General features: G+C 39.1%; 1 protein-coding gene across 1 annotated transcript in view; it reads right to left on the minus strand.

Moving 5' to 3' along the window:
- The window catches only part of LOC114492387 (synaptojanin 2 binding protein), a 53055-nt gene extending 32897 nt beyond the window's left edge, over nt 1-20158 (minus strand). Inside the window, exon 1 of the mRNA XM_028506639.2 lies at nt 19957-20158. Within this exon, the coding sequence (XP_028362440.1) occupies nt 19957-20020 (64 nt within the window). The 5' untranslated portion in view covers nt 20021-20158. The remainder of the gene's footprint in view (nt 1-19956) is intronic.
- Nucleotides 20159-20846: the final 688 nt, after the last annotated feature.

Genomic DNA, 20846 nt, shown 5'->3' on the forward strand with positions numbered 1-20846 from the left:
CATAATCAAGAGAAAAACTCAAGAGAAACAGAAATAATAAAGGATGAATCTAGCAGGTGAGGATGCTTAAAAGGCTATTATAACTAGGAGAAAATAACTGAAGTCAAACAAAATGAGAAAATGGAAGTTTTTTTCAAGCCTCTAAACCATTTTGAGTTGATTTTGTGCATGTTGTATGACAGTAGTTCAGCTTCATTCTTTTGTATGTGGCTGTCCAGTTTTCCCAACACCACTTATTGAAGACACTGTATTCTTTCCCTGTTGTAGATTCTTAACTCCTCTGTCATAAATTGATTGACCATGTATACATGAGTTTATTTCTGGACTCTATTCTGCTATATTGATCTAAATATGAAAATGGAAGATTTTTAAAAAATAAAACATATATTTGAAAATTCCATCTGAAAGAAAAATACAGCAAATATGATTAACATCAGATTTAATACCACAGAAGAAAAGATCAATGAACTTTAAGAAACCATAACAGAAATGAATTCAGTAAAGTAGCAGGATACAAAATAAACATCCAGAAATCAGTTGCATTTTTATGTACCAATAATGAACTATCAGAAAAGGAAATTAAGAAAACAATCTTATTTACAATAGCATAAAAAAAAAAACCCAGGAATAAATTTCACCAAGGATGTAAAAGACTTGTGCTTGGAAAAATATAAGACACTGAAGAAAGTAACTGAAGAAGATATAAATAAGTGGAAACATATACCGTGTTCATGGATAGGAAGAATTAACACCATTAAAATGTCCATAGTACCCAAAGCAATCTATAGATTTAATGCAATTCCTATCAAGGTACCAATGGCATATTTCAAAGAACTAAAACAAATGTTTCAAAACTTTATATGGAAACAAAGGACCCTGAATAGCCACAGCAATCTTGAGAAAAAAAGAACAAAATTGGAGGAATTGCACTACCTGATATCAAACTATACTATAAGGCCACAGTAATCAAAACATCATGGTACTAGGATAAAAACAGACACATAGATCAATGGAATAGATTAGAGAGCCAAGAAATAAACAAATGCCCATATGGTCAATTAATATTTGACAAAGAGGGCAAAAACATGCAATGGGGTAAAGACAGTCCATTCAATGCATGGCATTGGGAAAATTCGAGCTATACATGAAAAAAAAAAAAGGAGGAACTAGACTAATTTTTTACACCATACAAATGAATAAACTCAAAACAGATTAAAGGCTTAAATGTTAGAATCAAAACCTTAAGAATCCTAGAAGAAAACATATCCAATAAAATCTAGGACATTTCTCATAGCAGTGTTTTTTCTGATATATCTCCTTTGGCAAGGGAAATGAAAGAAAAAAATATACAAATAGGACTACATCAGACTAAAAAGTTTTGCACAGCAAAGGAAACCATCAACAAAATGAAAAGACAACCCACTGAATGGGAGAACATATTCACCAATTATACATCCAATAAGGGGTTAATATCTAAAATTTGTAAAGAACTTATAAAAGTCAACACCAAAAAGCACAAACAATCCAATTAAAAAATGAGCAAAGCGCTTAAACAGAGGACATTCAGATGGCCAATAGACACATGGAAAGATGCTCAACAACAGTGATCATCAGAGAAATGCAAATTAAAACCACAATGAGATATCACTTCACACTTGTCAGAATGGCATTATCAATATATCAAAAATAAGTGTAAGTGAGGATGTGGAGAAAAGGGAACCCTTATGCACTTTTGGGAATGCAGATTGGTGCAGCTATAGTGGAAAGCGGTATGGAGTTACCTGCTAAAAGTTAAAGATGGCTCTGGCCAGGTGGCTCAGCTATTTAGAACATCATCCCATACACTAAAATGTTGCAGGTTCAATTTCTGGTCAGGGCACATACCTAGGCTGTCATTTTATCCCTGGTCGGGGTGCATAAGGGAGACAACCAATTGATGTTTATCTCTTTCTTTCTCTCTTCTTCCCCCTCCTTCCCCTCTCTCTAAAAAATCAATAAACATACCCTTGGGAGCTTAAAAAGATTAAAAATGGAACTGTCTTATGACCCAGTAATTCACTTCTGGTTATGCATTCAAAGAAAGCCGAGACACTAATTTGAAAGAATATATGCACCCCTATGTTTATTGTAGCATTATTATTTACAATAGCCAAGATATGGAAGCAGCCCAAGTGCCCATGAGGAGATGAGTAGATAAAAAAGCTGTGGTATATTTGCACAATGGAGTACTACTCAGTAGTAAAAAAAGAAGAAAATCTTACCCTTTGTGACAGCATGGATGTACCTGGACAGTATTATGCTAAGTGAAATAAACTAGTACCGTATGTGCTAAGTGAAAGACAAGTATGATATGATTTTATCCACATGTGGACTCTAAAGAACAGAGTAAACTAACGGAATAGAAATACACTCATAGATAGAGAACAGACTGACAGCTGTCAGAGGAGAGGGGAGAATAGTTGTGGGGCTGGGTGATAAAGATAAAGGGATTAAGCCCCCAAAAAACTCCACCAAAAAACAACCCTCACAGACACAGACAACAGTAATGGACAACAGTATGGTGATTACCAGAGGGAAAGTGGGGTAAGGGAAGGTAGAAGAAGGTATAAGGGGCAATAAACGGTGATGGAAGGAGACTTGACTTGGGGTGGTGAACACACAGTACAAAGTACAGATCATGTATCATAGAATTGTACACCTGAAACCTATATAATTTTATTAAACAATGTCACCCCAATAAATTCAACAAAAGTGTTTTTAAAAACCACAGAAACATATGAAATAATAGCAAGTGGTTTAATATATATGTTGCTTGAGTTCCAGAAGGAGAAGAAAAAGGAAGACAATAAAAATATTTGAAGAAACAACTGGCTCACATTTGATGGAAAACATACACAAGTAAATCCCAGAAGCTCAACAAACTATGACCGAGACAAACACAAAAGAAAACAACAGCAAGGCATATCACAATTTTTCTCTTTATACAAAACCAGGTATAAAGAGAAAATCTTAAAAGTAATGAGGGGAAAAAAGGTGACATTACATACAAGAAGATAAGAGTGACAATAGACTTCTCAAAAACTATGTGAACCATAAGTTAATGAAACATCATCTTTAAAATGCTAAAAGAAAAACACAAGCTTACTTAGAATTCCATATCCAATGAATACTGCCTTGAAAAAGGCAATAAATACTTTTTCAGAAAAACAAAACCATAGTTGCACCAGCAGATCTGCATTATGATAAATGTTAAAGGACATTCTTCAGGCAAAAGAAAAAAATATATTGAATGGAAATTTGATCTATATAAAGAAATGAGGACTTTCGGCCAAGATGAAGGCGTAGGTAGACACACTGTGCCTCCTTGCACAACCAAAATAAGGACAACGAAAATTTAGAAACAAAAAAAAAAACCAACCAGTAGTGACAGAAAATTGAACTGTATGGAAGTCCGACAACCAAGGAGTTAAAGAAGAAACATTCATCTGGTAGGAGGGGTGAGGTCGGGTGGCTAGTAGGAAAGGACTCACAGCAAAGAGGCAGCTGGCAGACCCCGAGCACGTAAGGTGGCAGCTGGTGGACCCAGAGAGGCAGCAGATTGTAGAGGGGTACGGGTGGCAGACCAGGCAGTCCCACATTCACACACAGATAAACCAGGCAAAACTGAGTAGCGAGACAGACTGCGCAACCCAGGGTTCCAGCACAAGGAAATAAAGCCTCAAAACACTGATTAAAAACACCTGTGGGGGTTGAGGTTCCAGGAGAGACTCCCAGCCTCACAGGAGAGTTCGTTGGAGAGACCCACAGGGTCCTAGAACGTACACAAACCCACCCACCCAGGAATGAGCACCAGAGGGGCCCAGTTTGCTTGAGGGAAGCAGTGGAAGTGACTGAAATCCGGCAGAGAGTGGGGCAAGCGCTATTGTCCCCTCTCGGACCCCTCCCCCACATACTGCATCACAACCCAGTGACGTAATTGCCCCACCCTGGTGAACACCTAAGGCTCCACCCCTCACTATGTAACAGGCGCGTCAAGACAAGAAAAATGGCCCAAACAAAAGAACACATGAAAGCTCCAGAAATAATACAACTAAGCGACAGAGAGCTAGGCAACCTATCAGATGCACAGTTCAAAACACTGGTAATCAGGATGCTCACAGAATTGGTTGAATTTGGTCACATATTAGATGAACAAATGAAGGCTATGCTAAGTGAAATAAAAGAAAATGTACAGGAAACCAATAGTGATGGGAAGGAAACTGGGACTTAAATCAATGGAGTAGACCAGAAGGAAGTAAGAAACAACCAAACAGAAAAGAAGGAAGAAACAAGAATTCAAAAAAAATGAGAGGCTTAGGAACCTCCAGGACATCTTTAAACGTTCCAACATCCAAATTAAAGGGGTACCAGAAGGAGAAGAGGAATAACAAGTGGAAAAGTTATTTGAACAAATAATGAAGGAGAACTTCCCCAATCTGGTGAAGGAAATAGACTTCCAGGCAGTCCAGGAAGCTCAGAGAGTCCCAAAGAAGTTGGACCTAAGGAGGAACACACCAAGGCACATCATAATTACATTACTCAAGGTAAAAATGAAGGAGAAAATCCTAGAAGCAGCAAGAGAAAAGGAGACAGTAACCTACAGAGGAGTTCCCATCAGACTGTCGGCTGATTTCTCAAAAGAGACCTTACAGGCAAGAAGAGCCTGGAAAGAAGTATTCTAAGTCATGAAAGGCAAGGACCTACATCCCAGATTGCTCTATCCAGCAAAGCTTTTATTTAGAATGGAAGTGCAGATCAAGTGCTTCCCAGATAAGGTCAAGTTAAAGGAGTTCACCATCGCCAAGCCCTTATTATATGAAATGTTAAAGGGATTTATCTAAGAAAAAGAAGATAAAAAACATGTATAGTAAAATGACAGTAAACTCACAATTATTAACAACCACACCTAAAACAAAAACAAAAGCAAACTGAGCAAACAACTAGAACAGGAACAGGACCACAGAAATGGAGATCACATGGAGGGTTACTAACAGGGAAGTGGGAAGGGGAGAGAGGGGGAAAATGTGCAGAGAATAAGTAGCATAAATGGTAGGTAGAAAATAGACGGGGGAGGTTAAGAATAGTGTAGGAAATGTAGAAGCCAAAGAACTTACAAGTATGACACATGGGCATGAACTAAAGGGGGGGGGGATGTGGGTGGGACAGGGTGTACATGGTGGAGGGGAATGAAGGGGGGAAAGTGGGACAACTGTAATAACATAATCAAACTATATAAAAAAGAAATGAAAACCACCAGGAATCATAAATAAATGGATAAATACAAGTTAAAAATAAAAGGATGGACACAGATATACTAAGCAGCTAGACTGGCCCTATTAACATCACAGAAAGTAGACTTCAGAATAAGGAATATTACAAGGGATGAAAATAGACAGTTGCTAATAAAAAAGGATTTAATTCACCAAGAAGACATTTAAAAACACTAAGTATGAATGGATTCAATAACAAAACTTGAATATCAATGAAGCAAACTAAAATGAGAAAAGGGCAAATCAAAAATGATAGTTGTAGACTTTAATACTTCTTTCTCAGTAATTGACAGAACAAGTAAACAAAAAAATCAGTAAAAATACAGAATGCTTGAACAACACCAAGAACCGACTTGACTTAATTACATTTTACAGAACAATGCACTAAACAACTATAGAATACACATTCTTTTCCAGTGCACAGGTAATGTTGACAAAGATTGACTGCAGGCTGGTCCATACAGTAAGTCTCAATAAATTTCAAAAGATACAACAGAAGAGAAACCAGCAAAATTGAATATATTAGTCTTCCTGGGCTGCCATACCAAAATACCACAGACTGGGTAGTTTAAACAATAGAAAATCTGTTCTGAAGCATTGGGAAGCCCAAAATCAAGGTAACAGAAACATAAGTTTCATTCTGAGCCCTCTTCTCTTGACTTGTAGGAGGCCACCATCTTGCTGTGTGCTCTTATGATTTCTTTGTGCATGTGGGTCTCTTGCTATAAGGTCAATGATTCTATAGGATCAGACCCCCAATTTTATATAACTTCAATGAGCTTGAATTACTTTTGTTAAGTGTCCTATCTCCAAATACATATTAGAGGTTAGGACTTCTGAATGTAAATTTGGGAAAGACACAATTTAAAGTCCATAAATGTTTGGAAAACAAATAACCTATTAGTTAAAGATAAAATTATAAAGGAAAACAGAAAAGATGTTAGTTAAATGACAACAAAATCACAATATATTAAAAATTGTGGGATGCAGTCAAAGCAATGTTTAGAGGAAATTTACAGCTGTAATAGAAAAGAAACAACAAGGTATAATAATTATTTAAATGTCTATCTTAAGAAGCAAAAGAAGAGTAAATTAAACCCAAGGGGAGTAGAAAGTATGAAACAGTAAACATAAGAATGGAATCAATGAGTAGAAAAAAATTTAACAGAACCAAAAGATAGTTCTTGGAAAGAATTAATAAAGTTGATGAATTGTTAGCAACAATAATCCAGAAAAACAGAATTATAAATTACCAATACTAGGAATACAAAATGGATTTCTACTAGAATGGTTAAATAAACATCCTTTACCGAAATTAGTTCCAATTATGAATAAAGCTCCTATAAGCAGCCATGAACAAGTAAAAGTTTGTTTCATTTTTAAATTTTTGTACTCCTGTGCCCATACAGTACAAGAGGGAACCCCCTCAAAAACTGTAATTAACTTCTGGAGGGTGGGTCCCTTGCAGTACAGGCTTCTCCCACTAGGTGAGTGTTCTAGGAACCCATCTGTATCAGTGGACCAGCTGGTGTTGTTGTGAGAGGTTGCATTCAGCTGTGATTTTTTTCTGAAGACTCTTTCAACTCAGTTATCCATTTCGTGATGGGTGATTTACTAGTGTACCTACCCACACCTCACTGAGTATTCAGCAGTTTTTGACCAAAAACAGCATGACCCCTGTGCCCCATCCTCCCTATTCACTGGATCTTGCCCTGAGCAACTCTTTTTTGTTTGTTTGTTTCTCTAGATGAAAAAAGCCTTGAAAGGGAAATGGTTTGCTGATTTCAAAGAGGTGAAACGAAAAATTGCAGAAGTACTAAAGGTGCTAAAATCAGTGAGTTCAAAACTTTTGAGCAGTGGAAAAAACATCTTGATAGGTGTATTGCCTCAAATGAGAGTACTTTTAAGGGAATGGAAGTCTAAACATGCAAGAATAAATACACAATTTTTTATAAATAAATGTTAGGATTTTTTGGGTCTTCCTCCCCCTTGTACCTAGTATATATACAAACCTCGTTTGGTGTCAAGTGACTGTTAATGCCATTAAAAATAACACCTACGCCAAGAATTCCTAAAATTTCCATTTCTGTGGAAATCTAGCAAGGTTAAAGAAGTCTCTGTGAGACTCTAGCAGGCTTTTTCATAATCCAAAAAAGGGCATAAAAGGAGGGTGGGATATAGAAGAGGAAGCCCAAAGTCCTTAAAATTCCTATGACAAAGTTACTCACCTTCCCTAAATAATTCAACTCTTGCCCCACTAAAGTCTATTCTTTACACAGCAGCAGTAATGATAGGTACCACTTAGGCTCTGTAAATTAATTAAATTAATTACCTTTTGGTAAAATGCTTAGAACAGTGTCTGGTACAGAGTCAACACTATAAAAATATTTGTAACACAAAACAAAAAACATTTAATTTTTCCAACTCTAAAAATAAGTTTTATTAATACTCTAATTTTTTTCAGCTAAAATTTTTTTTTAAAGTAAGTGAGGTAGCACCTAACATCACAGAGCTAGCAACTCAGGCATTCTGGCTCTTAATTATTATGCTCTGCTGCTCATTGCAATTGCATTAAAATTCAATTGTCTTTTGCATCCCCAGTGCTTAGCACAGAAACTTACCCTATAGCCATTGCTCAATATAATAGAACCTCAATTCTCAAGATTAATTTGTTCCAGAAGGCTGGTCGAGAAGCGATCTGTTCAACAACTGAGAGACGTGACTAATCGTACAGTTACCAGCATGAAACCGTTGTCAGGTCGAAAACTGTAGTTTTGTTCCACAACCAAGACATTTTTTCTGTGAAAAACTTGGTCGAGAAACGAATTGGTTCAGGATGAGAGATGCTGGAGAACCAAGGTTTGACTATAAATATGTGCGGATTGCAATGAGTCAAATGAATGAGTCCAGAGGTTAAATGACTAGGCATCTTTTGATCCCAAACTATTATATATTCCCTGGAGAAACTCTCTAATCCAAAGATGAAATGTCACTTATCATTTTTTTTACCTCTCTCAAAAGACAGTAAAAAATATGCACTGACAAATTAAGACAGAAAGAGAAAAATTTTCACCTCAAAGTAATAGAAAGATGCTGAAACAATAAAAGAAATATATTATGAAACAGTCAGTCTCTCCCGATTCCAGGGCTTCAACTGGTGGGGGCAAAGAATAAAGCCTAGCAAAGATGTTTCAGGCAGTACCGGCCAGGATGTACACCAAGGCCTCTTTTTATTTCTCCTGAACTTCTCTTTCAAAGATCTAGGTAGGCATTCTTATTCTATCATTCCAGACTAAGCCCTTGTTCAAGCTCTGAATGTAAATGCCTGGCCTCTACTATTATACATCATGTCTCTGTCATCTCCCTTACTTTTGAAACGTTTCAGTCTCTTCAATTTTGCCCATTACAACCTGTACCCTTGCCACGGCCCTCTTTTCAACTTTCTCTTACTCTACCTCTTCTTGTCCAACATATGGTAAACTGTACAATGAATATTTCATTGCATGAGTATACCTTAGTTTTGTACAAGGGGAGAATAACATTATCTACTTTGTTTCTAAAATACTTCCTACAGGCATTTAATATTTTCTTGGGTCTTTTGCCTGAAATGGTTCATTGACTCTGACTCATCAAGGAATATAACATATCTGATTAAGATCCACAGCTCTTTCATTATTCTACCTCTTGAAATTACTTGACACATGCCTATCATAATAATCCTCCTATTGAACTACAATATTCTTAAAAATAGGGATCATTTAAAAAATTTTTATTCTAGTATCCATGATTTCTAATCATAATATAGTAAACACTAAGTGCATATTTTCATAATCAGTTTCCCTTCCTTTCAGAGACTCCTGAGACTAACAGCTTGTTCTGAATCATAATCTTTAAATTTCTTCCTTAATATGCTTTTATTTTTTTAAAGCTTTTATTTATTTATTTTTAGATAGAGAGGAAGGGAGGGAAAAAGAGAAGAGAAATATCCATGTGTGAGAGAAACACTGATCAGTTGCCTCTTGTATGCACCCTGATCGGGACTGAACCCACAACCCAGGCATATACTGGGCAAGGGAATCAATCCAGCAACCTTTCAGTTTGCAGGACCATGCCCAACCCACTGAGCCACACCAGTCATGGCAATAATACTGCTTTTATTTAAATATAGCTACTTTGCTGCCTAGTTTCATGACTTTACAAAGTGTTTCTACAGTTGAGCATCTATCAGCTTGCTTTTCTATTACTTCTAAGTAATTCCTAGATATTTAACACTTTATAGTTATTCTTAAGGATGTTCTTGAAAAAAAATCTTAATAAGACTGATCCTTGAAGCGATCTTCTCTCTATGTAGTTTCTCATATATTCCAGCTCCTCATTTCTGGTATTAATTTCCTATCCATTATAACACATTATATCTAAACTCATTCTTTCAGTCTTAAATTGTTTATGGAGAATATTGTTTATGACTTGTTGAAAGCTGAAACAGACTATGTTACTGGCTCAATTTACTTAACAACACTCCTAGTCATTTCATAAACATTTGCTGACCATTTTGTGTTATATTCCAGGCAAGGTGTTTTGAAAACAGGGGAATATATATCCTTTGAATGGGAAGAGCTCAGAGTAAAGTAGAGGATGGAGGAGACACAAGTAAGGAAGCAAATATAAAAATAAACACTAAGATAGGGATACGCACAGAGTCCTGTAGTAGCAAAAGGATAAAAGTAAAACTTTCTGTGATAGTTCAAAGCCTTGATTTTTAAGTCACACAGACCTGGATCCAGTTCTTAACGCTGTCACCTAAAGAGCTGTGGGACAACTTCCAGTCAAGATGGTGGCATAGGTAAACAGGGCTCACCCCCTTGCACAACCACATCAAAATTATAACTAAACTGCAGAACAACCATTACTGAGAACCACCAAAAACTGAGATGAATAGAAGTCCTACAACTACTGAATTAAAGAAGAAACCACTTCAAGACTGGTAGGTGGGGCAGACTGGCAGGATGGGCTGGTCCCACACACCTACATGTGTGGTTGACAAAAATCAGGAGAGAGATCTTGGAAGCAAGAGGTCCCAGCCCCACACCAGGCCCTCCAGCCCAGGATTCCAGTGCCAGAAAAGTAGTCCCCGTAACTTTTGGCTGTAAAAACCAGCAGAGATTGAGGCCATGGAAAACAGAACTTCCGGAGTCCCAGGCAGTTCTTCTTAAAGGGCCCACACACAGATTTACTTGGATTCACTCCCTCTCAGCTCCAGCACGAGGCAGTAGCTTAAAAGGCACCAAAGGTATAAGGGGAGGAACTGAAGCACCTGACATCAGGGCAAGAGCTGGGGTGGGTGTGGGGTGATGGTTGAGTGTAGCTCTCTCCCAGAGAGAAGTCCTGGCAGAGGCCATTGTTCCTTTTCTGAGCCATTGCCCCACAGAATTAACAGCTGGGCACCATATAAGAGACTCCATCAACCCAGCTCACACAGTTTGCCCCACTCTGGTGATTCCCTTAGGTTCCCATCCCACCCAATTTTGGGCCTATCCAAGCTTTTTCCAGTGGCTCATCTTGGTTTATGCTTCATATTTTCCTAAATTCTCTCAAATAAGCACCATCTGGCCTCAGAGAGCCCCATACCTTTTGCTAAGCGGCCCCAGGCCGAGCCCTAGCAGCAGTCACCTGTAGATCACTTTATAGCTTATGCCAGGTGGCCCCAGACAGAACACAGATGGTAGGTGACCTTGACCTGTACTTCCGGGAGGTCCCAGAGGCTGCACACTCAGTGGAAAACTAGAGACCACGTCAGAGCACCACCACTCAACCACCTCCATAAGCAACACACTCAATGGGCAGACTCATCAGGTACCACAGCTCTGCTAAAGTCAGTCCTGCTCTGTGGAATGAGCCCCTGCACAGCTGATCCTCCACAGTGGTCACACCCAGTCCTTGCAGCTGATCAGCCTAGGAAAATCCCTCCCATTGATCTGCCAACAGCAATCAAGACTCATCTACAAGAGGAGGCTGTACACAGCCCACACAGTGGGCACATCTGGAGACACCAGTTTAGATGATAGGGGAGGCTGTGCTACTGAAACCTACAGAACACCTACCACATTAAGCCACTGTAGCAAGCCAGGGAGTCATAGCAGCTCTACCTAATACATAGAAACAAACACAGGGAAGCTGCGAAAATGAAGAGACAAAGAAACATGACCTAAATAAAAGAACAGAACAAAACTCCAGAATAAGAACTAAACAAAATGGAGATAAGCAAACTACTAATGCAGAGTTCAACACACTTGTTATAAGGATGTTCAATGAATTTAGCAGAAAAGCAGATGAACTCAGGGAGAACTTCAACGGCACAAAAAAGGATATGGAAACCTTAAAAAAGAACCAGTCAGTAATGAAGAATACACTAATTGAGGTGAAAAGTAATTTACAGAAAATCCAAAGAAGAGTGGATAAAGCCAAGAATCAAATCAGCAATTTGGAATATAAGGAAATAAAAGACACCCAATCAGAACAGCAATAAGAAAACAGAATCCAGAAAAATGAGGATAGTGTGCAAAGCCTCTGGGACAACTTCAAGTGTACCAATATTCTCATTATGGGGGTGCCAAAAGGAGAGAGAGCAAAACATTGAAAACCTATTTGAAAAAATAATGACAGAAAACTTCCCTAACTTGGTGAAGGGAACAGACATTCAAGTCCCAAACTAAATGAACCCAAAAAGGCCTACACCAAAACATACCATAATTAAAATCCTATAGGTTAAAGACAAAGGGAATCTTATAAGCAACAAGAGAAAAAGCCATTAGAGAGCTACAAGGGAGCTCCCAAAGACTGTCAGCTGAATTCTCAAAAGAAACTTTGCAGGCTAGAAGGTACTGGCAAGAAATATTCAAAGTGATGAAAAGCAAGGACCAAGACTACTCTACCCAGCAAAGCTATCACTTAGAATCAAAGGACAGATAAAGAGCTTCCCAGAGAAGAAAAAATAAAGTTTATCATCACCAGAACAGTACTATATGAAATGTTAAAAAGGTTTTCTTTAAGAAGAAGATCAGCTGTGGGCTTGTGTGGCTCAGTGAACTGAGTGCAGGCCATTCAATGGTTGCTAGTTTGATTCCCATTCTAGGGCCCATGCCAGGATTGCAGGCGAGGTCCCCAATAGGTGGCATGTGAGAGGCAACCACACATTGATGTTTCTCTCCCTCTCTTTCTCCCTCCCTTTCCCTCTCTAAAAATAAAAAAAGAATTCCAGCCAAGATGGAGGCATAGGTAGATAGACTGGTAACAGGGGCAGAGACCAGCAGCTGTGGTGGAGACAACATGTGGCAAGGCCGCAGCAGGAAGACCAGGCAGGCTGGTGATCCTACATGTGTATGCAGACAAACCAGGAGGAACAACTAGGGATCAAGACAGACCATGCAATCAAGGGATCCAGTGCTAGAAAAGAAAGCCTCAAAACCTCTGGCTATAAAAACCTGTGGGGATGTGGCAGCAGGAGAAACTCACAGCCTCACAAGAGAGTTCGCTGGAGGGGCCCACACAGTCCTAGAACATACGCAAACCCACCCACCCAGGAATCAGCACCAGAAAGGCCCAATTTGCTTGTGGGTAATGGAGGAAGGGAATGAGAGCCAGCCAAGAGCCAAGCAAGCAACACTGTTCCCTCTCTGACCCCTCCCCCACATACAACACTGCAATGCAGAGAAGTGGGTTGCCCGCCCTGGTGAATACCTAAGGCTCCGCCCCTTACAACGTAACACATGTGCAGAGACAAAGTAATATGGCCCAAGTGAAAGAACAGATCAGACTTCCGGCCAAGATGGAGGCATAGATAGATACATCTTGCCTCCTTGCACAACCAAACGAAGAGCAACAACAAATTTAAAAACAAAAAACACCAGAACTGCCAGAAAATCGAACCATATGGGAGTCCAACAACCAAGGAGTTAAAGAAGAAACATTCATCCAGACTGGTAGGAGGGGCAGAGTCGGGTAGCCAGGGTGGAGAGGACTCTCGGCAAGGCAGGGGCTGGAGGACTGGAGCAGGTAGCAGCTGGCAGAGCAGGTAGTCCCACATTTGTGTGCAGATAAACTGAGAGGAACAGCTGGGGAGTAAGACAGACCTTGCAACACAGGGTCCCAGTGCGAAGAAATAAAGCCTCAAAACCTCTGACTGAAAAAAGCTGTGGCTGTTGTGGCAGCAGGAGAAACTCCCAGCCTCACAGGAGAGTTTGTTGGAGAAACCTACAGGGCCCTAGAATGTACACAAACCCACCCACCCAGGAGTCAGCACCTGTAGGGACCAATTTGCTTGTAGGTAGCAGGGGATGTCACTGAAAACAAGCTGAGAACTGAGCAAGCGGCACTGTTCCCTCTCAGACCCCTCCCCAATTTACAGCGCCACAACACAGTGATGTGGGCTGCCTTGCCCTGGCAAATACTTAAGGCTCTGCCCCTTACTACATAACAGGCGTGCAGAGACAAAATAAATGACCCAAATGAAAGAAGAGATCAAAGCTCCAGAAAAAAACACAACAAAGCAATGAAGAAATAGCCAACCTATCTGATGTCGAGTTAAAACACTGGTAATCCGGATGTTCACAGAAATGATTGAGTATGGTTGCAAAATAGAAGAAAAAGTGAAGGCTCTGAAAAGTGAAATGAAGGAAAATGTACAGGGAACCAAGAGTGAAGGGAAGGAAACCAGGACTCAAATCAATGATTTGGAGCAGAAGGAAGAAATAAACATTCAACCAGAACAGAATGAAGAAACAAGAATTCAAAAAAATGAGGAGAGGCTTAGGAACCTCCAGGACATCTTTAAATGTTCCAACATCCAAATCATAGGAGTACCAGAACAAGAAGAGGAAGAGCAAGAAATTGAAAACTTATTTGAACAAATCATGAAGGAAAACTCCCCCAATCTGGCAAAGGAAATAGACTTCCAGGCAGTCCAGGAAGCTCAGAGAGTCCAAAAGAAGCTGGACCCAAGGAAGCACACACCAAGGCACATCATAATTACATTACCCAAGATTAAAGAAAGGGAGAGAATCTTAAAGGCAGCTAGAGAAAAGGAAACAGTTACCTACAAAGGAGTGCAGATAAGACTGTCAGCTGATTTCTCAAAAGAGACCTTGCAGGCAGGAAGGGGCTGGAAAGAAGTATTCCAAGTCATGAAAGGCAAGGAACTACATTCAGGATTACTCTATCCAGAAGAGCTTTCATTTAGAATGGAAGGGCAGATAAAGTGCTTCCCAGATAAGGTCAAGTTAAAGGAGTTCATCATACTAAGCCCTTATTATATGAAATGTTAAAGGGACTTATCTAAGAAAAAGAAAATCAAAGCTATGAACAGTAAAATGACAACAAACTCACAACTATCAACAACTGAACCTAGAAACAAAAACAAACTAAGCAAACAATTAGAACAGGAACAGAATCACAGAAATGAGGATCACACAGAGGGTTATCATGGGGGAAGGCAAGGGGGGAGAATGGGGGAAAAGATACAGGGAACAAGAAGCATAAATGGTAGATGCCAAATAGACAGGGGCAGGTTAAGAACAGTGTAGGAAATGGAGAAGCCAAAGAACTTAAATGTTTGACCCATGGACATGAACTAAGAGGGGAGGGAATGCTAGTGGGAGGAAGGTGCAGGACAGAGTGGGATAAAGGGGAGAAAAAAATGGGACAACTGTAATACCCTAGTCAATAAAATATACTTTAAAAAGATAAAAAATATAAACAATAAAATGGAAATACATATCTAGCAATAATTGAATCAAAAAATAAACAAATAAGCAAAACAAACAGAATTATAGATACAGAGAATGTTTTGATGGTTGCTAGATGGATGGGGGGAGTCGGGGGGAAGGTGAAGGGATTAAGAAGCACAAATTGCTTGTTACAGAACAGTCATTCAGATGTAAAGGACAGCATAAGGAATATAGCAGTCAAAGAATATACATGCGTGACCAGTGGACATGAACAATGGTGTGTGGATTGCCTGAGGGAGTGGGGTGGTCTTGGTGGAGGGAGACAAAAGGGAAAAAACTGGGACAACTATAATATCATAAACAATAAAATACAATTTAAATTAAATAAAAAAAATAAGGAGTTGCGTGACGTTGGGAGTCAAGGTTTTCTCATTTGCAAAATAGAATAATAACCATTTCTTCTGTTCCTTGTTGGGAGTAGATGAGACAAAATGCTTAATGTGGTAATACATGATAAGCACTCAAAAAGAGGTGTGTGCTACTCAATAAGAGGATATATAGCCTGGGTTCGGAAGGCTTCCTGGAGGCAGTGACTCTTGAGTGTAGTGTTAACCACTGAATAGGAAGGGGAAGGAATCTAGAAAGAACCTTAAAGAAAGGTTAAGTTTCCACTGTAACACTGAGAATTTTTCATAATCCAGTCTCTACCTATCTCACCAACCTCATGTCTCTTTCAAATCCCCTCTTCCAGACTGGTTTACTCACAGAGTTCAGAATATGCTTAAATTTACTTTCTTGTCTCTATCACCGGTTAAGTGATACCCATCCCTGTTCCTCACACTAACCTAAAGCCTATTTATAAAATCAACATAAATTCTACCTTCTTGTAATTGATGAGTCTGGTACTTATCAACAGCTCCATTCTTTGACCTTTCCATCACAGGGTCAGATGAACATATTCCCCTACATACTTCCTTTGCACTGAGATTTAACTTTTTACATGAGAATGCCATGTCTCTATTAAAATGTAATTTCCATGAGAGCCAGGTTTCATATAATCAAGAGAAAATAAGGCAAGGATATAGCATTTTAGTCTCAGATCTATTTGGTACTTGAAGGAATAGATCAGAAAACTGTTAGCAACAGCCTCAGGGTTAAACACAAAGCACATGACAGATCTGTAGCAGCTTAAATACTTGGACTTAATAAGGTTTCTTGTTTTTAGGTCCTTGTCTTGACATGCCCTCACCTCTATCAACAGCAACCTATAAAAACTTTCCACTGTTGATTGTGTAAGTCATTCAAGATGTCTCAAATCCTTCTGGGAATAAGGCATGAAATAACAAAATAAAGGTCAGGAGACAGGCTGATAGACAACTCCTCAGACATGGCTACTATACTGGGAGGTAGCATATGATACAGTAGAATCAATAGATCTTGGGTTAAATCCTGGCTCTTGAAACTCACTGGCTATAAAACTTGGAAATCCTTAATCTCTCTGAGAAACAACTTCCTCATCTAATACTGTGGATTAACCACTTACCACTCAGTTTCTGTGAAAATTAAATGAGTTAATACATATATAAAGTAGCACAGTGCCAGAAAGATAATACTTGCTTAATTATTCATTATTAAAACATTATACCAACCCATTTATCCTCTGCAACTCCTTTAAAGAAAGTAGTAAAAGAGTGATTTTCTTCCCTCTTAAAGATATATCAAGATCAACTTGCTGAAACCCATTGAGGCCACAGGCCTGAACAAGGAATCCTAACCCTAATATCCAATGTAAAGTAGGGTCATCTTTATAGCTAATTTCTACCTGCTACAGTGAGGGCGAAAAAAAGCTAGATTAGATTCTTGTCATACTTCTTAGAGTAACTGAGTCCTTCCAACATTAAGAACATTCAATTTTTGATAAAGGAAAAAGTGGGAGGCTTAGAGACTATAATCAAGCTGAACTCCCACAAAAGAAAAAGATAAATAGTGTTCCATAAAGCATAACAGGTGAACTCTTCACACCCCTGAAGGCATATGAGATTGTGACCACTGCCTCTGACAATTCTTCCAGCACCCATTGTTAGTCCAAGATGGCAGGAATCATAAAATAACAGGTGAAATGGGCCAAAGAATCCTGAACTCTTGGAAATGGAAGAAACCTCCAAAGTCATCTGGCCTAAGCCTCTCCTTACACAGTTGAGGAAGTTGGTACAAAAAAGAAGCCAAAATGCATGCCAAACTTCTTTTTTGCCTCCCTAGATACTCACTTCATTTTTTTTCCTAAGATTTCATTATTTCCTACACAGTAAGCAAGATTAGACAGAACATTTCATTTGCCTTGCAAAATGAACCCAACCCCTGGAAATATCCAAGACTCTTGCGCCTAACTGGCACAAAAAAGCAAAGGTATATACATTTTTGCAGTTACCTGATTGAACTATCAAGTCTCTGCATAGGAAGTTGTACAAAGACAGAGTGGCAATACAGCCCACAAACAGAAATGCATACTGAGACCTAGAGGCTCTTCATAGTTCTTTTATATAAAGAAAGATCTGTATGGGACTGGCAAAATCACTTGAAGTTTCTAGTGGTGATACCTGACTTCTTCCCTGTGTATCTTCATGACACAGTAAGAAAAGCTAAATTAGAATGTAACATTTCTTAGGAGTACCCCATACCAACTAACCCTGGGAGGTGATGAACAGAAACATAATACCCTTCCTTGTTAACTGAACCAACCAAACTTCACATGATTGTTTTCATCTAAATTCAATCCAAAATGTGTGGCTCTACTCTCCAATGTTATCAACTTGTATGAGAAAGACATGCACATACTTAGGAAAATTAAAGAAGTTACCCAGTGAATAAATCCATTCACTTGGAATAAATGCACATACAATACAGAAATTAAACCACTTTTGGGTGAAATGTATTCGCTAGATATAATTATTCTTCTCAAATAGTCTCTTGAAATTGTCCTAACCCAATGATTCAAAAAAAAAAAAGCTAACTTTAGGAACTTTAGGTCTACAACACCAACACAAAATTTTAGTGAATGGTGAGCTAAACATTAAGCAACATTGTTAGGCAAATACCAAAAAAGATAAAGAGATACTATACTGAACTTTAAAAATATTTAGTGACTACAACATGCAAGATAATATCAGAGTTTTGCTCTCCTTTAGTCAGGAGATCCTGGTAATACTTTTGGATGCCAAAGTCAACAGACTATGTCCAAGTATGTTAAATTCCTAAGAGACAAGAATCAAACCTCAAACCACATCACAAAAGAGCAAATGTAATAACTAGGGATATCTGGGCTATAGAAGAAAGAAACAAAACAGAAGCAGGACAACTAAATGCCTTTAAATATTTGCAGGGCACTCAGAAAAGGAGCTACCATTGTTTTAATGAGCCCTAGGAGAAAAACAAGTACCAAAAGACGAAAAACAGAAAAACAAGTTTTGGAATAATAATAACTTTCCATGTTAGCTTCAAATGTCAATAAAATCAACTTCCAATATTTTATAACAAGAAAGAAGGCAAAGTATGAATGATTCTGAAAGCCATATTTTATGGAGAATAATCTGTGAGTGGTGGCCAAGCTATTGCAAAATTCCAGGTGAGAAAAGACGATGGACTGTTTTAGGTAGTAGTAATGGGAAAAGAAAGGAGTGGAAGGCTCACATACAGCTCATGGTATTTGATGACTTCTTGGAGACTCTTGGAATAATAGTATTTAGTGGGACTTACTGTGTTAATCTAGCCATTCATCTACTCACAATAACAGAAATAGTAAATACACAGTGTTAGCAAGTGTCAAGAAATATTCTAAATGTTTTACATAGTTGAACTCAGTTCATCCTCATAACCCTATGAAATGTATTCTATCATCATGCACATTTTACCAACCAGAAACTAAGGCTTTCATCAGTAAAGTTGGTCAAAAAATAAATATTAAAGAGCTAGGAAGTTAGATACCAGATTTGGACCTACGTTATCCCAAAGCTAAAGCTCTGAATCCATACACTAGACAGGTGTAAAAGAAAGGCAACAAAATTGAAGGCGGGCAGCATGTAGTAATGGTAACAGTCCAGTGAGTGAAGAGCATGAGGGTTAAGAGGACTGTAGGGGCAGGTAAGGATTTGGCAGTAGCAGAATCAGGGTACCACTATCCGTGTCAAGAAACAGAAAATAGATGGCAATATAGAAACATGATGCACTTTGTTTAAAGAGAGAGAGAGAGAGAGAGGAGAGAGAGAGAACACGAGGAAAAAACCCCAGATAATAAAACACTTGCATTGAATCCACATTCCTAGAGATGGAACATAAAAATTAACTTTTTGGTTGTTGTTTTTAAGCAAAACCCTGGGTAATTCTGAGGCAGAATTAGGTATGGGAACTTCTGTAATAGATCTCTTTCTGCTTTTAAATTCTAGTTGACACTAAATGAATTTCCCCAAAATGAAAGGAGGGAGGGACGCAGGGATACTAGCACGAAGAAAACTGCTGTGCATTTACAGGCTACACCGCTTATGTTCCCGTTTTTACTAAACAGTTTCTCATAGGAATAGGTACAGACCAGGCAGTGGAAGGAGGGATGTGTTGTTCATGGTGTGCTGGCTAAAAAGCAGGCTTTCCCCTGCGACTTTCTGGTACCAATAGCAGAAGGAAACGCGCCCTGACTATAATACACGTGGTAATCCAACTACAAAAAATGAGATTGGATTTCTCAGGCTATGGTGTGTCCGGCTAACGATGGATGACAATATACTCGTTTACGTGCTCAAAAGGGTTACAGGAAACCACTAGGTTGGGGCCTCCCTGCTCAGAGGCCGAAAGAATCTGGCTCACCCGAAGAGGTGTCTGCTCTGCAATTACACTTCAAGTATCCTACTCCCGGAGATGATCTGTGCCGCGCATACCTGAGGGTCCTCTGGTAAGATTGATCTCTTCCTCAGTGACCAAATAATCCACTCTTCCGTTCATGTTTTACTGCCTGTCTGGTTTCCCACCTGGTCGACTAGCGCTAGCACAGGTGAAGGTGAATCAATCTCAGCGGAGAACCCAAAACACAGCACTTTCGGTTGCAGCAGCTCCTGAGCCGGAAGAGGAAGCCGAGAGCGCTGGAAGCGCCAGGAACTCTGGGAATTGTGGTTCTGGTAGCTGACACGTTGCGTTATCTCACCCGGCGCTCAAAGGAAAGGATGAGGTGAGCAAGGAGCGAGTTACAGTTGGGAGTTGGGGGATGAAGGGATAGTAAAAGTGAGAGAAATAAGTAAATTCATAGTGTCGAGGAAAAATTAAAAATAAAGTATCCTGCCACTTCAGAAAGTCTCTATAAATGTAGAAAAGAGAGACAGAGAGAGAGAGAGAGAGCGAGAGAGAGAGAGAGAGAGCGAGCGCGAGCTAGGAAGCTCTATTATTCAATAAGCATTAACCAGACTGGGCTGGGCGTCTCAGGCAATCTGCTAAAGCGATTATAAAGACAAACGGAAACCTCACTCTTCTCTGGAACCAAGCACATACCATCCATGACAAGCGCGTGTTTTCATGTCAGAGGACTAAACACCGTTTGCTATACATCCTTTGGTAAGTCACCCTTTGGGTAGCCATTTGTGTTTGTTACTTGCCATTATCCAAAGTAAAAAAAAAAACAAAAAAAAAACTATTGTCTCTGTGACAAGCAGGTCCTTACAGCTTGGAGCATGGCGCCTATATACATATAAAAAGGACAATGGAAGGATTTATGATTGCAGGTTTGCTCAAGAAAATCCTTTAAGAAAAGTAGGGGGGGTGGATAAATGATAATGGA

Source organism: Phyllostomus discolor, chromosome 1 (assembly GCF_004126475.2).
Source record: "Phyllostomus discolor isolate MPI-MPIP mPhyDis1 chromosome 1, mPhyDis1.pri.v3, whole genome shotgun sequence".
In the NCBI taxonomy this organism is placed as follows: Eukaryota; Metazoa; Chordata; class Mammalia; order Chiroptera; family Phyllostomidae; genus Phyllostomus; species Phyllostomus discolor.